Source organism: Aythya fuligula, chromosome 1 (genome assembly GCF_009819795.1).
Source record: "Aythya fuligula isolate bAytFul2 chromosome 1, bAytFul2.pri, whole genome shotgun sequence".
Lineage (NCBI taxonomy): Eukaryota > Metazoa > Chordata > Aves > Anseriformes > Anatidae > Aythya > Aythya fuligula.
In genome coordinates, this window is record NC_045559.1 from 38,306,857 (window position 1) to 38,326,325 (window position 19,469).

The 19,469-nt window shown below is 44.7% G+C and overlaps 1 protein-coding gene across 2 annotated transcripts in view; it reads right to left on the reverse strand.

Annotated features, from left to right (window-relative positions):
• Positions 1 to 19,469, reverse strand: part of PTPRB (protein tyrosine phosphatase receptor type B) — a 56,816-nt gene that overhangs the window by 34,398 nt on the left and 2,949 nt on the right. Inside the window, exons 3-4 of one of the 2 annotated variants that reach the window (XM_032205968.1) lie at positions 12,905 to 13,143; positions 7,789 to 8,065 (exon numbers count right to left, since the gene is read on the reverse strand). In XM_032205968.1, coding sequence (XP_032061859.1) covers positions 7,789 to 8,065; positions 12,905 to 13,143 — 516 coding nt within the window. Of the gene's footprint in view, positions 1 to 7,788; positions 8,066 to 8,197; positions 8,256 to 12,904; positions 13,144 to 19,469 lie in introns of those variants that run through there. The other variant, XM_032205959.1, reaches the window with a different exon arrangement.

The following is a 19,469-nucleotide window of genomic DNA, read 5'->3' on the forward strand; positions in this document are numbered from 1 at the left end:
ACCCAATGCCTCAGTGAAACACAGCTTTATAGATACAATGGTACTACTGGCTTTCATTTCCTAGCACTCACACCGAACACTTTATCACTAATGGGCATGAGCATTTACACCATTTCAAGTGCCACAGATCTTTGTTTTTCATATTAACTTCAACCACTTCAAACAGATTAAGCATGCTTCTCTTCTGGTGTAGTATTGTTCATTAAATTAAAAAACACAAACAAACAGTACACTGGGCAAGCTTTTAGGAAAGAATGTAATAACAATTTAATAACTTAATTAGAGCTATTTATCTGAGAAACTCTTTGTGTTCATTATGGTCTTTAGTAAATAGCTCTCAAGTAAAATGACCTGCAAAATATCATACAATCTAAAGAAACAGCAAACAAAAGATGACCAAAAGAAAAGACTGTGGCTGTTTGTACTCTCCATGTATACTTCATCACTCACAAGACTTCATGCAAATATATATGGTTATATAGTTAGACTCCCATTATATTAGGGGTCTGCCACAGGCCCCCTGACCAGGAAGACTGAGCAGATGAAGCCCTCTACAGACAGACAGGAGCAGCCTCGTGTTCACAAGTCCTGGTCCTTTGAGGGACTTCAGCCACTGATATCTATTGGAGGGCCAGCACAGCAGGGCATAGGCAATTTGGGATATTCCTGGAATTCAGTGAAGACAACTTGCTTCTCCAGGTGACAGAGAAGCCAAGGAGGAGAGGTGCTGTGCTGGGCCTCGATGTGACCAACGAGGAGGGCTTTCTGGGAAATGAGAAGGCCAAGGGCAGCCTTGGCTGCAGTGACCATGAAATGGTGGAGATCAAGATCCTTAGGGCAGTGAGGAGGGTGCAAGGCAAGCTTGAAAATCTGGACTTCAAGAGAGCAGACGCTGGCTTTTTCAAGGATCTGCTTGGTAGAGTCACATGGGATAAGGCCCTGGAGGGAGGAGGAGCCCAGGAAAGCTGGGATGACCTGCTCCAAGGTCATCATTCAAGGATGACCTGCTACAAGCTTAAGAGTGATACATCGCCATGAGACCAACATGAACAGAGAGCTCCTGGCCATACACAAAAACTCAAACACAAAACGGAAACCTACAGAGGTTCCTGTGAGGAATGCAGAGATGCTGTCAGAGCATCCAGGGATGGAGTTGGGAAAGCCAAAGCCCAGTGGAACTGAATCTGGCCAGGAATGTCAAGGGTAACAAGAAGGGTTTCTACAAGCACATCAGTGACACAAGGAAGAGTAGGGAAAATACAGGCCTGCTACAGGAGATCTGGTTACACAGGACAGTGAAAAGGCCGAGGTACCGAATGCCTTCTTCTTTGGCTCAGTCTTACCAGCAAGACTGGCCTCCAGGAATCCCAGGTCCCAGAGACTAGGTGAAAGGCTGGAGCAAGGAAGACTTCCCCCTGGTGAACGAGGCTCAGGTCAGGGAATACTTGAGCAAACTGGACATTAATTCACAAGTCCATGGGCCCTGATGGGATGTACCCACAAGTGTTGAGAGACTTTGCAGATCTGATTGTGAGTCTACTCTCTAAAATCTTTTTAGAGAGTATGTCAATTATGGCAACTGGGAGAAGTGCTTGAAGACTGGAGGAAAGCAAATGTCACTCCTATCTTCAAGAAGGGCAAGACGGAGGACTTGGGGAACTGGAAGCTGGTTAGCCTCACCTCAGTCCCTGGGAAAGAGATGGAGCAGCTAATCCTGGAAACCATCTCCAGGCCCATAAAGAAGAAAATCAGAAGCAGTCAGGATGAATTCACTAAGGGGAAGTCATTCCTGACCAACCTGATAAGCTCCTATGATGACACGACCAGCCTGATGGATGAGGGGAGAGCAGCAGATATTGTCTTCCTGGGCTTCAGTAAGGCCTTGACACTGTTCCCCATAAGATCCTTATCAAGAAGCTGCTGAAGTATGGGCTGGATGAGCAGTGAGGTGAATGCTGGGCCCAGAGGGCAGTGGTGAGTGGTGCAAAGTCTAGTTGAAGAGCAGTGATAAACGCAGTACCCCAGGGTCCAGCCCTGTTTAACATCTCCCGATGATTAACATTAATCATCTGGATGATGGGGTAGAGCGCATCCTCAAAAATTAGTGGATTAGTGCCAGCAGGTTCAAGAGAGGTGATCCTTCTGTTCCTCCCACTGTTGGTGAGGCTGCACCTGGAGCACCGTGTCCACTTTTGGGCTCCCCAGTACAGCAGAGGCATGGACATACTGCAGAGAGTCCAACGCAGGGCCACCAAGATGATCAATGGCCTGGAGCACCTCTCCTATGAGGAGAGGCTGAGAGCTGGGCCTGTTCAGCCTGGAGAAGAGGAAGCTTAGGGTGGATCTCATCAATGTCTATAAATACTTGAAGGGAGTGTTGAAAGAAGATGGAGCCAGGCTCTTTTCAGTGGTGCCCAGTGCCAGGACAAGAGGCATGGGCAAAAACTGGAGCACAGAAGGTCCTGTCTAAAGATCAGGAAGCACCTCCATACTGTGTGGGTGAATGAGCACTGGATCACGTTGCCTACAGAAGCTGTGGAGTTTCCTTGCTTGGATATCTTCAAAAGTCACCTGGACATAGAACTGGGCTACTCGCTTTAAGTGGACCTGCTTGAGTGTGTGGGTTGGACCAGATGACCTCCAGAGGTCCCTTCCACCCTCAGCTATTCTGTGATCCTGTGAAACAGGCTGGTAAGTGAGGTCTGCATGTCAGCAGTGCCTTAAAAAACAGAACAGCAAGACTGTTTTTCCAATGCAATCACTGCTGCACTGTTCCCTGAACAAGGCAGATGAAAGAGTACGAGATCACAGTCAGCCCCAGGAAACCAGGAACACAGTGATAGGGGAATCATGGGGCTAGGAGCCTTTTAAACTCTTTTCCAAAGGTCTAATTCCTTCCTACAAAACTGTGCTGAGATGTACTAGTGCCAGGTTTTGGTGGTACACTCTGTCAAGAAGATATAGCAGGAATTTCAGGGGTAAAATACTACCCCTCTTGAACCTACTTCCGTGATTAAATCCAGATTCCTGGTGTGGACCAAAAAGACTCTGGTGTTCAAAAAGAAAAAAAAAAGAAAAAAGGATGAAAAATAAATTAATATGATTAATGAAGAAGAGTAACTCTCTTCTTTTCTTGACCTCCTTCTTTAAGGCCAAGCTACTTCTGCTTAAAAATGGAAAATAAATAAATAAATAAATAAAAAAACCTGAAGTCAAAGACATCAAACTTCAGGCCAGATAGTTAAAACTTCACTCAGTTACAGCAATTGAAACAGGAGGTTTTAATGAAAAGCATCAGGAAATCTTAACAATGGGCTTGAGTACCAGCTCCACCTATAACATGCACAAAGTCACTAAAGGCTATTATGCTGGCAAAAGTGAATAGCAGGGGTATAAACTTGTGCCTTGAAGGCAATTGTTCTAACCAGAAAAGGTCAAACTTTGTCAGTCAGAAGTGAATTTCAGCACTATATATGGTCAGATGCACCGATGGCTGAAACAGTTTTAATTTGACTAATACCCAGCGAACGGTCATGATAACTGTCAAGTTCAACCCTGACAAAGTTAGAATCAGGTTGACTGTTCTTTTGTCCTGCAAAAGTAATCAACCTTGTAATCCACATTATTTGTCAAATTCCACAAAAGAAGACACCTCCTACATCTTTGGAAGTGCTTATACTGTCCTAGGCAATCTGTCTTCCAAGGTGCATTAAGCAAAGAAAGTATTGCGTGCCTGGAAGGTGAAGTTCAGAAATTCAGACTTTATCTAATCTATCTGGTCCAGAAAACAAAACACTCAGTGCTCTGTACATCCGTTAGAACAAAGGAACAATGAGATTGGGAAGTGCCTGGGCTGAAAGAGCCCTGGATGGAAACAAACACTTAAAAAGCCATTTACATTGTTATACAAGTCTCTGCTGGCAACAATACAACACTGATATATCACAGAAATAAAATATTTTCTAAGATATTTATATACCATTTGATACCGTATGAATTAATGTCTCCTGGTCTTCTCTTCCAGAAGGCTTCATGTTGCTTTAATTATACTGCATCTTCATTTTGACTTTTGGGAGAATCTGTTTTGTATGCACAGGTGCTATAAGGGTATTCTACAGAAACAATATATACTTGTGAAATGTATATATATTTCACACAGTCCCCCCAAATACAGTCTGAGGACTGTGAATTCCTGACTTCAGCCTCAGCTCTCCTCCTACCAAATCATTTTTCTTCATTTTTCCTTTTCGTAAAACAGTAAACATGGCCTACTTCACAAGGACTCTTCTGAAAATTAATTCAAAGGGCTTGATTTCACCGTTTTTAAGTACAAATGCCCATTTCTTTGAGATGATATGCAACAGAAAATCTTTAGAACAACCTACATTGTCATTTATTTTCTTTTTATACTCTGCATTTGAGACAATGATCATAATTATTACATGATTATGGATCATAGGATTATACAGACTATAGTTGGAGCCACGTCACAGTAGTTGTTCTTACAGATGGCTAATAAATCAGATTTATCCCAAACAATTTGAAAGTTACAGGAGCAAACACATGGCCAAGCCATGCTTCTGGCACTTACAGTTGCATGGTGCAATGGAAAAATACCCTGCCAGTCTGTGTCTTAAATTATAAAATTATTAACCTCTTTTCATTCAAATACTTTGCAATTTTTCTGGTAAAATTTTATTTATCTGTCAGTTCTGTGATTCTGTGATTCTCTCAGTGCAGGTAGGTTGGATCAAGCAGTAATAAAACATATCATTGCAACGCTTTCCTAGAAAACAATGTTGAAAATCATGTTTTTAGGCCTATTTTAGAAGATTTATTTGAAACCAGGGGAATTCTCAAGCTGTTTTTCCATGGCTCTCAAGACTAGTTTTACTTCTGAATTTCAATTCAGAATTGAAATTAATAAATTTAGCTGTAAATTAGATTATGTTCGTGTGCTACTGTTTTTTCAACTGGAAATTTACTTTAAAAAATCTAATCATTCACTGAAAATACACTACTGAAATATAGTGATGGTGATGCACCAACATTTGGAAAATTGAGGACTTAAAAGAGTTTTCTCTGAAATCAAGAAAGACACAAGTCTACCTTTTTTTTTTTTTGTCATACTGTAGTAGCTCTTAGTCACAGAAAGTTTTACTGAGATCAAAAAAGGAGACAAGAAAGGACCAGCAGGTGCATGTGTTGTTCTGATGTTAGAATGTCAAGCACGTTGACTAGTTACATGATTTTATAGATATATAGAGATATTTTATATAGACATATAAATATGCACACTAAAAGCATAACAAATGGCAAATATTAACCTGAAATAAACTAAATATCCAGACTTGTGCCCGCTAACATCTGTAATCTGAGGTTTCCAGTGGAAAATCTAACTGTAGCTCAGAGGTGATAAATGGCATTATCAGCCTTTTCTTCATTTCCTATTCTACCAAAATAGCAAAACCAACACTGCATGTGTGTTTGCGTGTCTGTGTATTCCTGGCTTATACGATGCATATATGATTGCATTTGCCATCGTTTCTGAGGACCAATTTTACGTCTCCTTGAGAGGATTAAATATTCAACATTTCATATTGGTAATTTGTAGGTCAACATTTCTTGAGTAAATAGATGTAACAGACTCCATCTTGGTGGACCATCATGGTTTACTGCATCACTACTCCTACATTATTAGTTTTCAGTTATCTGTATCCCTAAATTCAACAGAAGCCGCTTCTCTACTCAAAGATTCACTGAGGTATTATGTAAGAGTTATGGAGTCTGGCAAGTTGCGCACTCACTCTATCACAATATCAAACTTATACATAGCACAGAAAAAATCGTAGTTATGACAATGCAGAACAATGCAAAATAAAGACACAAAAGGCCAAATTCAGTTAAGGATTTGGCTCTCTCCAAATATTTACATTGTAACAGTAACTATGCAGTATGCTTGTTCATATGCATTATCCATCACTTTCACCAGAAGTCCTTGATCAGAACAGATCACACTCAAAACTTGACAAAATATTTCAGATTTTATGGGTTTAGGTGCCCAGCACTTTATATAAGAAATGTGATGAAAAACTGAACTTCCAACAGACATAAGCACATGAACGTTTTAATGGGATTGAATATGAGGAAAATGTTAAAGCTTCTCAATGAAATGTGAATATATGAAATTCTTTGTGTAGCTTTATTGTGTCAAGGCAATACAGATGATCAAAAGATCATTTTGGAAAAGTAAATGTGAGGTAGGATCTCTCTCACTTAACTTCAACCACCAAAACCTCAGGTGCCTAGTCTAACCCAGGCTCCTTTCCCAGGCGGTGGAACGAGCTGGGCACCTCCAAAGGCCAGCTTATCCCATCTTTCTTAAGACATGCTGCTCAGGAAGGGAACCTCACCAAGTAGCAAGGTCAGACATCGTATTTTTAGATGGCTCACGATAGCTCAGTTCCGCTGCCATCCAATCAGTGGAAATTCTGTTTACAATATATCTGAAAATATTGTTCATACTTCCGTATTCACCAGATAGTTTCCAGGAACATACACCTACAGACACTCAGTTTCTGTAGATCGTAAAGCAAAACTACTGACGCTATGTCACAAAGGAACAGGTGAAGAGTTCCCAAAAAAATGGTTTAAAATGCTGCCCCTAGTGGAAACATACAGGGGAACAAGGTACTGGACCACCTTCAGCATTGAAATGCATGGAATCGAGAACACAACATCGGTTGCTGAGAGGCATAACAAACCCTACGTATTTTTTAGAAAAAAACAAACAAACAACAAAAAAACTGTCATATTCTAGAGCTACTTGTGTATTTTATATACTATCAAGCAATGCAAGAGATGTGAATCAAGGAAAGTGAGGAACCACAGACCAACCTGGCTAGCTGTCTTTGAAGCAAACCTCTAAAGCTCCTCTGTTCTTATTTCTTGCTTTGACTCATCTCTGCTATCCAGAACCGAAACGCAAACCACACTTCAAGTGTTGTCAACTAATTTGCAGTATGTCAACTTGTACTTTAATCAGTCTTTTCACTGATGTTAGCTACATAACATGACTCCAGTCAGTAGTTGCTTCATTGACTTTTATCATCTTACGGTCTTGCAAAAATCTATGTACCAATAATTCATAAATGGCATAATCAAACTACTGTATAAATGACCACACATTAATTCAAAATGTGGTCTAAGGTTCTCTCTTCTCCTCTACCTCATCTCAAGTGTTCATTATTATAACTCTCCTCTACCTCATCATTAGTGTTGAGTGTTCATTATTATAACTCTAATGCCCAGGAACGATGGTGATTCATGCCTGTCGCTCTGATAATGGTTGATTTATTCCTCCAATTTTCAAATTACAGGTCATCAATACAGAAAACAATTGGCGTGATGCATGACATGGACTTAAATCACCAGATAGAAACTATTGCTTGTTTTTATCTGGTGACATAACTTGAGCTTAACACAGAGCTGTCACGCCAGCAGATCTGCCGCTAGACTTTTTCTGAGCTTATCCTTTATTTACTGTCCGTGTACGGCCAACAAGCGGTGCATCCGAACTCAGCATTTACGCTGCTGTCCACCACCACACCTCAGCGGCTGCACTCGAAGCCAAGGGCAGAAACTTCATGCAAGAAGCTTCAGCCTTACTTTTAGAGCAGAACAGTGCCGGACAGCACGGAGCAGCGAGTCACCCGCTCCCCATCCCCCGGCAGAGGCACCGGGACCCCCCCACCCCCCCCCAGCGCCACCCCCGCCCCCGTGCCCTACCTGTCTGCAGGGACACGGCCGTGTGCTCCCCTCCGGCCAGCGGCTGGATGCGGAGGTGGTACCAGGTGCCGGCCTCCAAGCCCTGCAGGCTGCAGCCGTAGGAGCCGTCGCTGCCGCGGGCGGGCAGGCAGGCGGCGGGGAGCCCGTCCTCGGAGCGCCCGCTCAGGCTGAAGTTGCAGGCGGGGCCGCGGGCTCGCCAGCGCAGCCAGGCGCCCTGCCCGGCCACCCGCCGCTCCGTCAGGTTGGCGCTGCACCCCGCCGCCTCCCCCAGCGCTGCCTGCGGGGAGAAGGCAAGGGGAGCGCGGTGAGGAGGAGGAGGAGGAGGAGGCGCTGCGCGAAGCCGCCCCGCCGAGCGCTGCCCCCCTCCACGCACCCCCCCCCCCCCCCCCCCATCCCAACCCCGCTTCACCTCGCTCAGGGCCAGCGCCACGCACAGGGCGAGCCCCGCTCCATGGCTCAGCATCGCCGCCCGCCTTCAGCCGCTCCCCGCGGGGAGGGGGGCGAGAAGCCGAGCGCGCCCGGCGGGGTCCCGGGGGCGCCCCCTCCGCCGGGCCGCCCGCCTGCTGCATGCGCCGCGGGACGCCCCGGCCGCCTGCCTCGCTCCCTCCCTGCCCGCCTGCGCCGGGGGGCGGCGGCCGGGGCCGGGGCCGGGGGGTGCGCGGGGGCTGCCCGGCGGCCGGCCGGCGGCGGCTGAGGAGGAGCAGGGGGGCGGAGGAGGCGGGGGAGGCGGCCGCCGCTTCCCACGCTGCCATTCTGACCCGGGCTGACTCCGCCGGAGCCCTCCGGCCGGGCTTCCGCAATCAAAAGGCGATTTCCTCGCCGCCCGAAGATGGGGAGAGGAGAGGGGGGGATGGAGGGGCTGGGGCGGCGCCGCCCCGCGGCACGGAGCGGGGACGAGCCGCGACCCCCGGGTCCCCGCGGGGCGAGGGTCGCCCTCCTGCCCGGGGCGCCACCCCCGCGGCCGCCCCTCGGTCCCTCCTTCCTCCCGGGGCCTCGCTGCGCCCCCCCGGCTTTCCCCCCTCTCCCACCTCCCTCCCTCCCTTCCTTCCTCGCCGCTTCCTCCCTCTCCTGATGCCCCCCGGGGGGCTCCGCGCCCCTCGCCCCCTTCAGGCGGGGCGGCCGCCATTTCGCGCCTCGCCCCGCGCCCGCCTCACGCCCAGCGCCTCACGCCTGCCCTGCCTCCTTCTGACCCCAGCCAGCCCCAAAAGTCCCTCTCAGCGTCTTTTTGTGGGACAACCCGGCAGCCCGAGGGGCGTGTGGGGTTTGCTCTGGACCACCGAGGCCTCTGCCCGCTCCCTGTGACACCATGACCACAGCCATGAGGCCAGGAGCACCCTGGCAGCGCTCGCCACCACCTATGCACAGCGGAGGAGTAGGTCGTGTATCAGTGCCCAAGCTCTTTGTTTTGCTCTGCATCAACTTCTGTCCTTGAAACAATTCCCCGGAATAACTCCCAAGCTAAAATTACACACTAGCAAAGGCAAAGAAACCTCTGTTTTTAGACAGCACACGACAAGCTGTGCGCAATTTCAAATTCGGCTCTAGTTGCGGCACAGCTCTCTGTTTCTGTCATGCACACCCATTTCCTTTTATTTAAGTTTTCAGCCTTATAAAGCTCTTATGCATGTGTATGCAGGGTGGGGTGATGGAGGAGAAACACAGCTAAGATTTTTTCAGACCATCAGATACTCAGATAAGCGATAACTTAGCAACTACCGAGTAAATTTGTGGCTGCATACAGGGGGAGGATTTCATCATTTACTTTCTTCACATGGGAGTGGCACTTTTCTGCATCTTTCTGTCCTGCAAGATGTACACAGAAGTTTAACTTCGAAAAGCAGCATCTCTAGCAAATTCAGTACCATCCCTGTTTCGCTTTTGCCCCATTTTGATATTTAGGGAGAAAAGGTGCTAGCACTTAAAAAGGCTACTCTGCCTTTCAGGGAACTGCTACTGTAGGATTTGGGGGGCCCTTAATCGGTCAAACAAGATATAAATATCTGAAAATGCTTAGCTCTTATTCTTTCATTCAGAAACCAGAGGTCTCGGCACCCTCGAGTGGTGACTTGGACCTGTGGAAAGCTTCATTGGTCTCTGGAGTTTCATGCCTCGTCCTAGGGACCCAGCACAGAGAGTACTGTGCTTTACTCTGCAAAGGCTCAGGATGACTGATAACTTTAGGATCAATAATCTTACTTGATGTTATTAATATATATTGATTATTATGTCATTGTCAAGCCCATTGCAGAACAAGATATCTCCTGGAAGAAATGTTTTACATACTTCAGACAAAAGGAGTACCTCTAAGAGCTATTACAGTGGTAAAAAATCTGTTGACAGAAAACACAAAGTGTGTGTATTGGATGTAAACTGGTACTAAAACTATAAAAGTGTCTTGTAATCAGCTTAAAGTGAAAGATTTTTGCAGCATAAAACCATCTTTAGACAATTGTGTTTTAGGGACCTAACGGCATAAACTATATCAACACTTTCCCAGCACTGGAGAATAGAAAATATGAAGGTTTATCAAGATGTTTGGATCACTTCAGACTCCTCTCTGAAAATGAGAATATTCAGAGCAAGCTGCATTTTCTTGGAAAATTGGAGCTTGCATTTTAGGGACTTTTAAATGCATATGCATAACCTGAAATAGATAACTCAGACATATAGGTGTAAATTAGTTAGGTAGATGTGATACATGAAAGAAAAAAAAAAAATCAAGTCTGTGCACACTTATAGAATTGAGAAAATAAATTTAACCTATCAAAAGTGAAATTTCAAGATTCTTGGAAATGTCTGTCTGCCTTCTCCAGCTGACATAAGATAATGTGCGGAGAAAAGGTATATTGCTGCTTCTCAGCATTGCCCGTAATTTTGAAGTTTCTACTTTATTTCCCTTATTATTACTATCATAAAATCTTTAAAACTACCCTCTTATATAGTTGGAAAATTCAGTTTTATGGGGTTTGAGACTTCTTTCTGTACATTATACACTACAAGACTGCTCTGGGGGTAATGTCTGCCACAGACGTCCATGCCAGCACTGGAATAGAACAGGAGGGATCCATCATTCACTGGTGGCAATGTATGTATATAGAATAGCCAACATAATATGAGCAATTATTTCCAGAATGGTATTGAATAGATGGGCTTTTAGCAAATCAACAGCCACACAGCCTTTAACACTTACTGATCTGTGTGGCAAGCCAAGAAACTAATTAAAAAAAAAAAAAAAAAAAAGGAATAAGAAAAAGAAAAAAAAAAGAAGTGGAAGTGAGCTTTGGGAGTGGCCGGACATGTCTCTAATAGCAGGCTCCGAAGTCTCTTTCAGACACTTTCCCAAGGTTTCCTGACTTTTTTTTTTTTTTTACACCAACTTCTCTCTCTGCCTCTCTAATCAAGAGGAAATGGGCTTTGCATAGCTTTTGTCACGGCTTGAAAGTGCAAGCTGCAGTTTTACTTGAAATCCAAGGCTGCTCTAAACCAAACATTTTGTGTGATTGAAGTGTCACCATTGTCCCCTTGGAACCGGTGTGCTCACAGCCAAATAACATCAAGGCTTTAGTTCTACAAACAGGAGGACCTGGCCTGGGGCAGACGCAGTTCACGGGAAGGATTGTCTTCCTAACAGCCCTTATCAGTCTACCTGTTTTCAAAGTATCACATTAACTCCGATTAATCTTTTAAACATCTCTGCTAGCTTGACAAAGATGTTTTTAATTCCACTCTAAGGACAAGGAAGCTGAAAGACGGAGGCCAAAAACATTTCAGTTTGTATGTCAGAGGATCTGATGGAGTACCTAGATTCAAATGTCCAGACCTGGCTGGAGGCTCCAAGGGACAGATACTTGTGATTTATTTTTTTAATTTATTTTTTTAATGGTGATGCCTAGCATGCTTATCATCAGGAATCTGGTTTTGAAGCTTTGAACTAAGCAACCTGCTCAGTGGAAATTGTGTGAATGAGGAGATGGGCTGGGGTAGGAGCACAGGAGGTGGGAGCTTCAATGCAAACAGCGCCTTTTCTCCAGCAGCACTGGGACTTCAGTAGGAGTGCTGGAGGCACTTTGGGTAATAACGTATTCTATAGGGTATTTCCATTTGGAGGAGACAGATATTCTGTGCAGGAGGTTTGTGTATGAGCAGAAGGCATGGAGAAATCCATGCTGTGACAGGGACCATAAATGTTCAAATTAGTAATTTTGGCCAGCATAGTCCTGGGTAACACTACTTCTTCTCTCCCCCTGTCTGAAGGAGTCTCTAGTGACACTGTTTGAACCAGAATGTACAGGATTTCCTTAGAATAATCAGGATACGTTGAAGAATGAGCTCCTGTTGAAGACTACTCCATCCCACAGCCCTCCTAAACACAGAACATATTTCTGTCTCATCCACGGTAACACTGACACCCAAAGCAGTCACTGACACGTTTGCCTACCCCAGTACATTGTGGGGTCTCCTGGACAAGAAGCTACAGGGAAATTAGGGATTTTTAGTTCTAACACCCAAGTGTCAATATCAATAAAGTGGCCAATGATCTCCTCAGTGCTTTAGGTCTAACTGCCTGTGGACATTTTGCCAATGATGATACCAGATTTGTTCTCAAATTACTAAATTGTGACTCGCCCACAGAAAACTCCTAAAGGAGTTCACAAAGCAGACTGTTTCTTACAGCATACTTAGAGCTAGACCCTCGTGTCACGCAACAAACCAACGGCAGAGGCTGTCACTGGGAACAGATACCTCAGCTCCCGTCTCTCCTGCTACACCCATGAGCTTCCCACTGCTCCTCACGTATCCTGAGCATTTTCCCTGGAGCTCCGAGATTTTCCCAGTGCATTGTGCACACCACGATTGTGCTGTACGGAAGGGGAAGATTTTTTCTGCAGCTGGACTTCTAGCAAAGGGGACTATCAGCATGAACAAAGAATCCCATCAGAATATAGAACAAAGCTGAGTCCTGCAGCTGTTTTTCCTTCTTTCCTTTTTTTTTTTTTTTTTTTTTTTTTTTTTTTTTTTTTTTTTAAGTCTATGAAGCATCCACCTGTAATAGCTATCAGGCTCCACAGAGTGGAGCAGGCTTAATAAAAATCAATCAATACCTCCTCTGCCTTACCTCCTCTGTTGTGCTAGGGTTTTGAGGAGTAGTTGTTGGGATCCAGGGTTTCTCTGTTACGGCAGACTTGAGGTCGAAGTAGAGGTTCTCAATTAACTTCTTACTGACGTGTTCAGTCACATTGCTGACGAACACCTCCGTGCTACTCTCCGGCGGATTTTCAGGCCTAGAGGTGACAGTGCTTAAAGGGGAGGATGTGGCTGTAGTACTCCGCACAGAAGTGTCTGCATCTTGGAGATCTAAGATAAATGAAGGAAAGTGATTAAAATCAGCTCTGCATTTTTATAACCGGTTCTTTACGTGCCTATAAATGGGGTTGAAAAGGCTTCTAAGTAGTTTAAGTGCACCAGTCAGCTCTGGAGTTTCTTACTTTCAGTACAAATATTATTTTGTGTCAACATCAGCTTTTGTGCAAAAGAAAAGTACAGAAGAACAAATATCCCGAACATTCACACCATTCACTTTAAAAGCAGTCCGTCGCTGGGTCCAAAGCAAAGAGAAAGGCTGTGTTTTGTCATTAGCAGCATGGTGTTTTCACTCATTGCTTTTTAACTTACATCAGTTTTACCAAACAGCCCACAATTTCAGCTTTACATGGCCAATAAAAAGTCCAGGGTTTACGGACACGGGACAGATTCTCATCTGCCTCTTGTTGGTGTAAGCTCAAATCATGGCTTTATTTGGGATACCGATGTGTCTTGCACCCGCATGGGACATTTCTCTTGCATTTCAGGTCTGCCCCATGCAGACACCACGCTAACCCCTGGCTGCTCCCTTCCCAAGGTTCAGCTAACAATGGTATCAGTGAACTAAAGTGCCTGCAAATATAACCGTGGCTTTGCATTTTTAGTCACGTATGCTTCGGAGAACGCCAAAGTTGCAATTAGAGCGCAGGAAAGATTTTACTACACATTTTTCCTCCCCATTTTCACGGCTCTTCCTCCCCATTGGTATGCATTTAATATCCTTTCTTTGTGGCTGGGAGGGCAGGGTTCAATCCGTGGTGGCCTCTACATCTGGTAGCATCACATTTCAGCTCAGCGATTGGAGTCGCTCGCTGGCCCCTTCTCACAAAAAAGCTGCCCTGCCATCGCTGCAGCACCGCTCGTGTGTGTTGGCCCAGCGCCCAAGACACTTTGTCTGTCCTTGAACTGGGGTCTCCAGCATGACAGAGCCTTGTTTTGCTGCTGAGCCACTGGGCTGGCTGCCATTTACAACAATTTTAGCTCACAAGTCCTCTAAAAGAAAAAAAAAAAAAAAGAAAAAAGTAATGACTGTGTTAAATTGAAGCAGAAGCTTACAAATGTAATTACTTGGTGGGCAATTATGTCTTAGCAGGCCGATGTGTGATTACCTCTTTACCCAAAGGATCGGTGGGTAAACTTATATGAAGTCATTATTATTTTTTTGCGTATATGTGTAAATATGCGTGTTAACATGATTATTTACTGAAACTCACAGTACTCTCGTTCACATCCACAGTTACGATCTAACTGTGTTTCTCTGGAAATAAAAACGACCAGGTATCCAATTCATTACAAAAATTGCTGATCAAATATTTTTCCAAATCAAGGCACTGAAAATAATACTATAGACCTAATTCTGCTCTCTTTTACAATGAAATAACCCTTTACAGTGCAAAGGGTTTTGTCAGACCCTCAGGTCTGCTCCAACACTGTGTGATCATCCTCCTGCTGCTGCTGCATGTGCAGGATCCCCCGCAGGGTGCCTATGGTGTGAAGTCTGCTGTGGTCCCACACCACAACACCTTCATGTCCCACATCAAAAGGATGGAGAAGAGTCTGTCGGCTCAAGTTGTCATCAGCTACTGCAGTAAGCCCTTCAGCTGACACAAGTCCAGGCTTAGTCTCAGGTCTTTGTTCCTGGGGATCTCCTGTTAGCTGGGGGTCTCTGAAAGTCTGCAGTAGGCAACCAGAAATGACAGCCCCAAGGACTAGGACAGAATTAGGCCTGCTGGCTCCGTGCCTCTCAGATATCTCCAGCTTCAGCAGGGAGTAGGCTGCTGATAGAAAGATAGCTTTAACAAAAAGGACATCTGAGTGGTCAGCAGACGCTTAGGAAAAAAAGGCCGCGCAGCGAGGTTCCTAAATATAGATTTACACACCCAACTTAAAAGCACATTTGGAAAAAAAAAAATCTTGGCTTTCTTTACAGACAAATAGCAGCTATTCCAACAGGAAGACGCTTACATTCCTGTGCCAATTGTGTTTTAGGAAAGCTGCTGCTCTGTAAAAGGGACAACGGTGCTGCCAGAGGCACCTATGGGGCTGGCATCCAGTGGGTAAGTGGCACTCCTGGTGCAGGAGCCGAGGGGAGAGCCTGACCCAAAAACCCCACTGGCAGCAAAACACTTGGCCCTCAGAAATGTGCCACCAGCCTGAGGAGGTCCCATGAATGAACAGTCACTGCACCACCTGGCTCCTTATTGTAAGGTAAAGGATCTCTCCAGGCAGAGGCTGACAACCGACGACCTGCAGATGGAAACGACTTGAACATAGCACTGGAGCTTCAGGTATACATACCAGCACTTCTCATCCATGCTACACTGGATTAACAGGGTCCAAATCTGCCCTCACTTCAAGCAAATGAGGTTTTCTATTATCCTTCTAAGGAAAGCCACTACGGCCCTAGCCTAAAGGCCCTCACATCCCTTCTTCAGCAGCAGGCACTTACGGAAGAAAACTGTGTATTATAAGATCCCAGCACGTAGATTTCTGCACAACTTTTCTGCACAAATTTCTATCCAGAAAAAAACCTCACCTCCTATCTGTACAGCAGCAATGTACACAGGAATTGCAACAGTGGGATTTCTCGCAAGTGTTTAACGTTGTTCTGGCAGTCTCTGTGGAAATCACTCATGAAACCGTTCACGGGAGCAGGGCTGCAGAGCTGACACTGATCACTAGTGGCTGGATGATGTACAGCGTGTGAACTGTAATCATCACTGCACTGTAATCACCAGTAGCACACCCAGCAGAAATTATGGCATGACGACTGAGCACATATTTCGTCCATGGGATGTACTGCAGCATCTGCACAGCAGCAGGATGCTTACACGACAAGGAAATCCATACACCATGGATGCACGATGAGCAAGAGCGCCGTGCGTCCATCCCTGGTTACTCGTCGGGTACTGAGAACCTGGGGTGGTGCCTTCAGACTCGGGTGAGCCAGCGTGGGGCAGCTTTCTGAAACTGCTTGCATCCCACCAGTCTGCCCACCCCTTAAAGCACAGCTTCAGAAAATGGAGGCTGAATTGCTTCTGAAACACAAATGATTCAGATATTGCTTGTATAAGAAAAAAAAAAATGCTGCGTAAGGCTGAATCTGACTTGCTGACAGCAAGATTTTAAACTTGAAGGGGTTGTTCTAAGATCTCTGTACATGCAGGAAAATGGATTATCTTTCTAGCTGTCTACTAACTCATAAATAGACTGCAAAAAATAAAGGCTCTCTTTTTCCAGAAGGAGCTGAGAAAAAATGGTCAGCCACACATTGCTTTGACCAAAGAAAGAAGATTCAAGCATTTTTTTTAGTATTTCATGGGTTCACATAGATGTTAGCAAACTCTTTTACTTACAAAACCCTATAAAATAACACCTTAGGGAGATCAAAACAGGTTTAACTGAATGTTTTTTAGGAAAAATGTTTTGAGTCAATTCAAAGGTAGAATGAATATGCTCACTCTTCCTGGTCTTTTTCATTCTGGAGAAAAGTGTAAAGGGTACACATACAAAAGCCCAACTTGTTATGAACCCATGGATGGATTGTTGTAGTTATTGACAACAATGAAGGTGTAGAAAAATGAAGGCCGAGAGATACTAACATGATTGCAAAAAATATTAGGAGTTGCATCTTTTTCTATGTGTCTGCCACCTTTCCTTGGTGCTGCTCTTAGATATTTGGAAGAAATTATTCACTGTGAGGGTGGCGAGGCCCTGGCACAGGCTGCCCAGAGCAGCTGTGGCTGCCCCATCCCTGGAGGTGCTCAAGGCCAGGCTGGATGGGGCTTTGGGCAACCTGGTCTGGTGGGAGGTGTCCCTGCCATGGCAGGGGGTTGGAACTGAGTGGGCTTTAAGGTCCCTTCCAACCCAAACTATCTGTGAGTCTGTGATACTGCTGCTCGGCTGTTTGGAGCATGCTCTGAGCACGCACTGCTCTGGTCTCCTTTTCGTTCCATCCCACCCACTGATGTGAGCAACGGGATGTGAGCTGAGTAAGCTCATGCTCAGACTTCCTTGTCTATTTTATTTTATGTCTTTGTAGTCTTTGTAGATCCCACTATGGCTTTTAAGTACCCGGCACATATCAGTGAATAACAAAGCCATGCTCCTCCACAAAGTCAGCTTCTCTTCTGAACGGGGCATAGTCCCGGTAACCACACTTGTAGGGTTTTGCAGCTACACTTACTTCAGGAGATGTCCCGACTGTCTATGATACAGCAGAAGGGAAATGCAGCACAGAGTATTACATTACAGATCAGTTCATGTCACCTTCTCTGTCCACACTGCTCTACAGGCTGCATGTCACTCTCTGGAGCTCAGTGAGTAATTTCAGCATACGCCTTTCCCTCTTTGAAATCATTCTCCACTGACTGAAAAATTTTTGGTCTGCGGTGGTTTTGAAGTTTGTTGATAATATTTGAGGTGCCAGACGGCATTGCCTCTGATCTGTAATTGCATATTTTAGTGAAACTAATCTTCCCAGAACAAAAAAGACTGGTGAGAATTGCTCACCCTTCTCAGAAGTGACAACAGCATTGTTGTGTTTTATTTGCGATGCCCTGGGTTATCTGCTATTTGCATGCAACGATTTTTGCTCTTCTCAGGCATAAGTGAAGATCTCAGCCCCTCTCAAATAACATAGCCTGTAGTTTGTAATGATAACATAATTTACTGTGCACAAAGTTCCTGTGCAAATATTTAATACTTCCAAATACAAAATAGGAGCATGAGAGTCCTTTGAGTCTGCCAGTTCTCTGTGTGTAAAACCATACTTTGCCTAGTTTTCCACTATCCTTATGAGGACACTTCCAACTACTCGTTGATTATCATAATTAACATTCAGAATGTACATCTCCTTCTGTCCCAGACACATTGTGCTTCCAATGAGTTGAAGCTCTCTTTTCTTTTTCTGCCCTGCTCCTTAGGTGTGTTCTGTTTCTCCAAGTGCCACCACTCCCTCATCATCCTGCCTTCGTCCAGCTCCTCCATGCTTTCCTCCTCCCTGTTTACACTCCTCTTCCTTCTCCTGGATCCTGGACTTAGGGGAGCTCTGACCCCAGGTTCCTGCTGCTGAAAAGAAGGCCCTAGCTCTTTTGGGACTGTGCATCTCTCCGCCCATAATCTCCTCATGAACATGATGAGAACCGAAGTCTCACCATCTCAATCAAGGGAGATGCTACCTGGCGAGCCTTCGTCGTGTCAGCTGTTTCAGCCAGCTGCCAGAATCAGCCGTGGCTTTGCGTGAGACAGGCTGTCTGCTGCTAGACTTAAAGTGATCTCTGGCTGAACAAAGCTGGGATACACGTGTAAACTGATCGTGATTTCCACAGAGTCATTTAGGTCAGGATTGTAGCAAAAACTATATACCCAAACACATCTCAGACGTCTGTTTTGAAATCCAAATCCAAGCCCAGACTTTACCCAAGCTCAGAAAACTCACGCTTTGCAATTGAAGTAGCTCCAGTACGAAAAGGTAGTTGCAGATGTTGGGTTTGGAGCTTGTACTTAATCTGAGCTGATAAGGTGTTTGGGATGTAATTCAGTAAGTTATTCCTTTGTGAAAATATTTCTACTTTTTTTATGAGTACTATGAAAACAACAAGGGTAAATTATAATAAAATATGGTGTTACTCAGGAATAGAAAAACATACAGCCATTTCAGCTCCAAAGACTTAGCTCAGTTTTTTACTATCTTATCTAAATATAGACCAAATATGTTATTTTAGGCTGATCCACAGCAGCTTTCAGTGAAATTAGACAGATGTGTTTGGAAGACTAATTTTAAGAATTCAACATTGAAATTTTTGATACTCATATGACCATTGAGACCAGCACTGTTGGCATTTTTTTTTCTTGTAGTACTTATCCTTATTATTTTAAAAAATGCAGCTCTTTGCACTACTTCTGTCCTATATGAGCTTCTTCTTACATACCTAGAGTTCTTAGTTAGGTACTGTGGATCATAATGTATTGTTGATTTCTCAGCTTCCCAGAGCTGTCCAAAAGGAGATAACTGATACAATGAGACTCTGAAAGTTGAACAACAGGCTTCCTTACGGGGAGAATTTCAGGAAAATTAAGGTAAATTCATTAAAGAACTGTGCACAGTAAATAGATGAGAAGGTGTTTTGATACTACATGACAATTTTCTAACTCAGTTCTCATTGGTCTTAAATTGCTCCTCCTCTGAGGATGAGTAAGAACAGGATGCAAGGTTTTAAATGTTAGCTATGCTTTAGCCAGCTATCTACAGAAATTAATAGTGCCTGGGTCTTCATGGTGTCTTTGAGTAAGCAAGCCATTCTTACCCTGTAATCAGG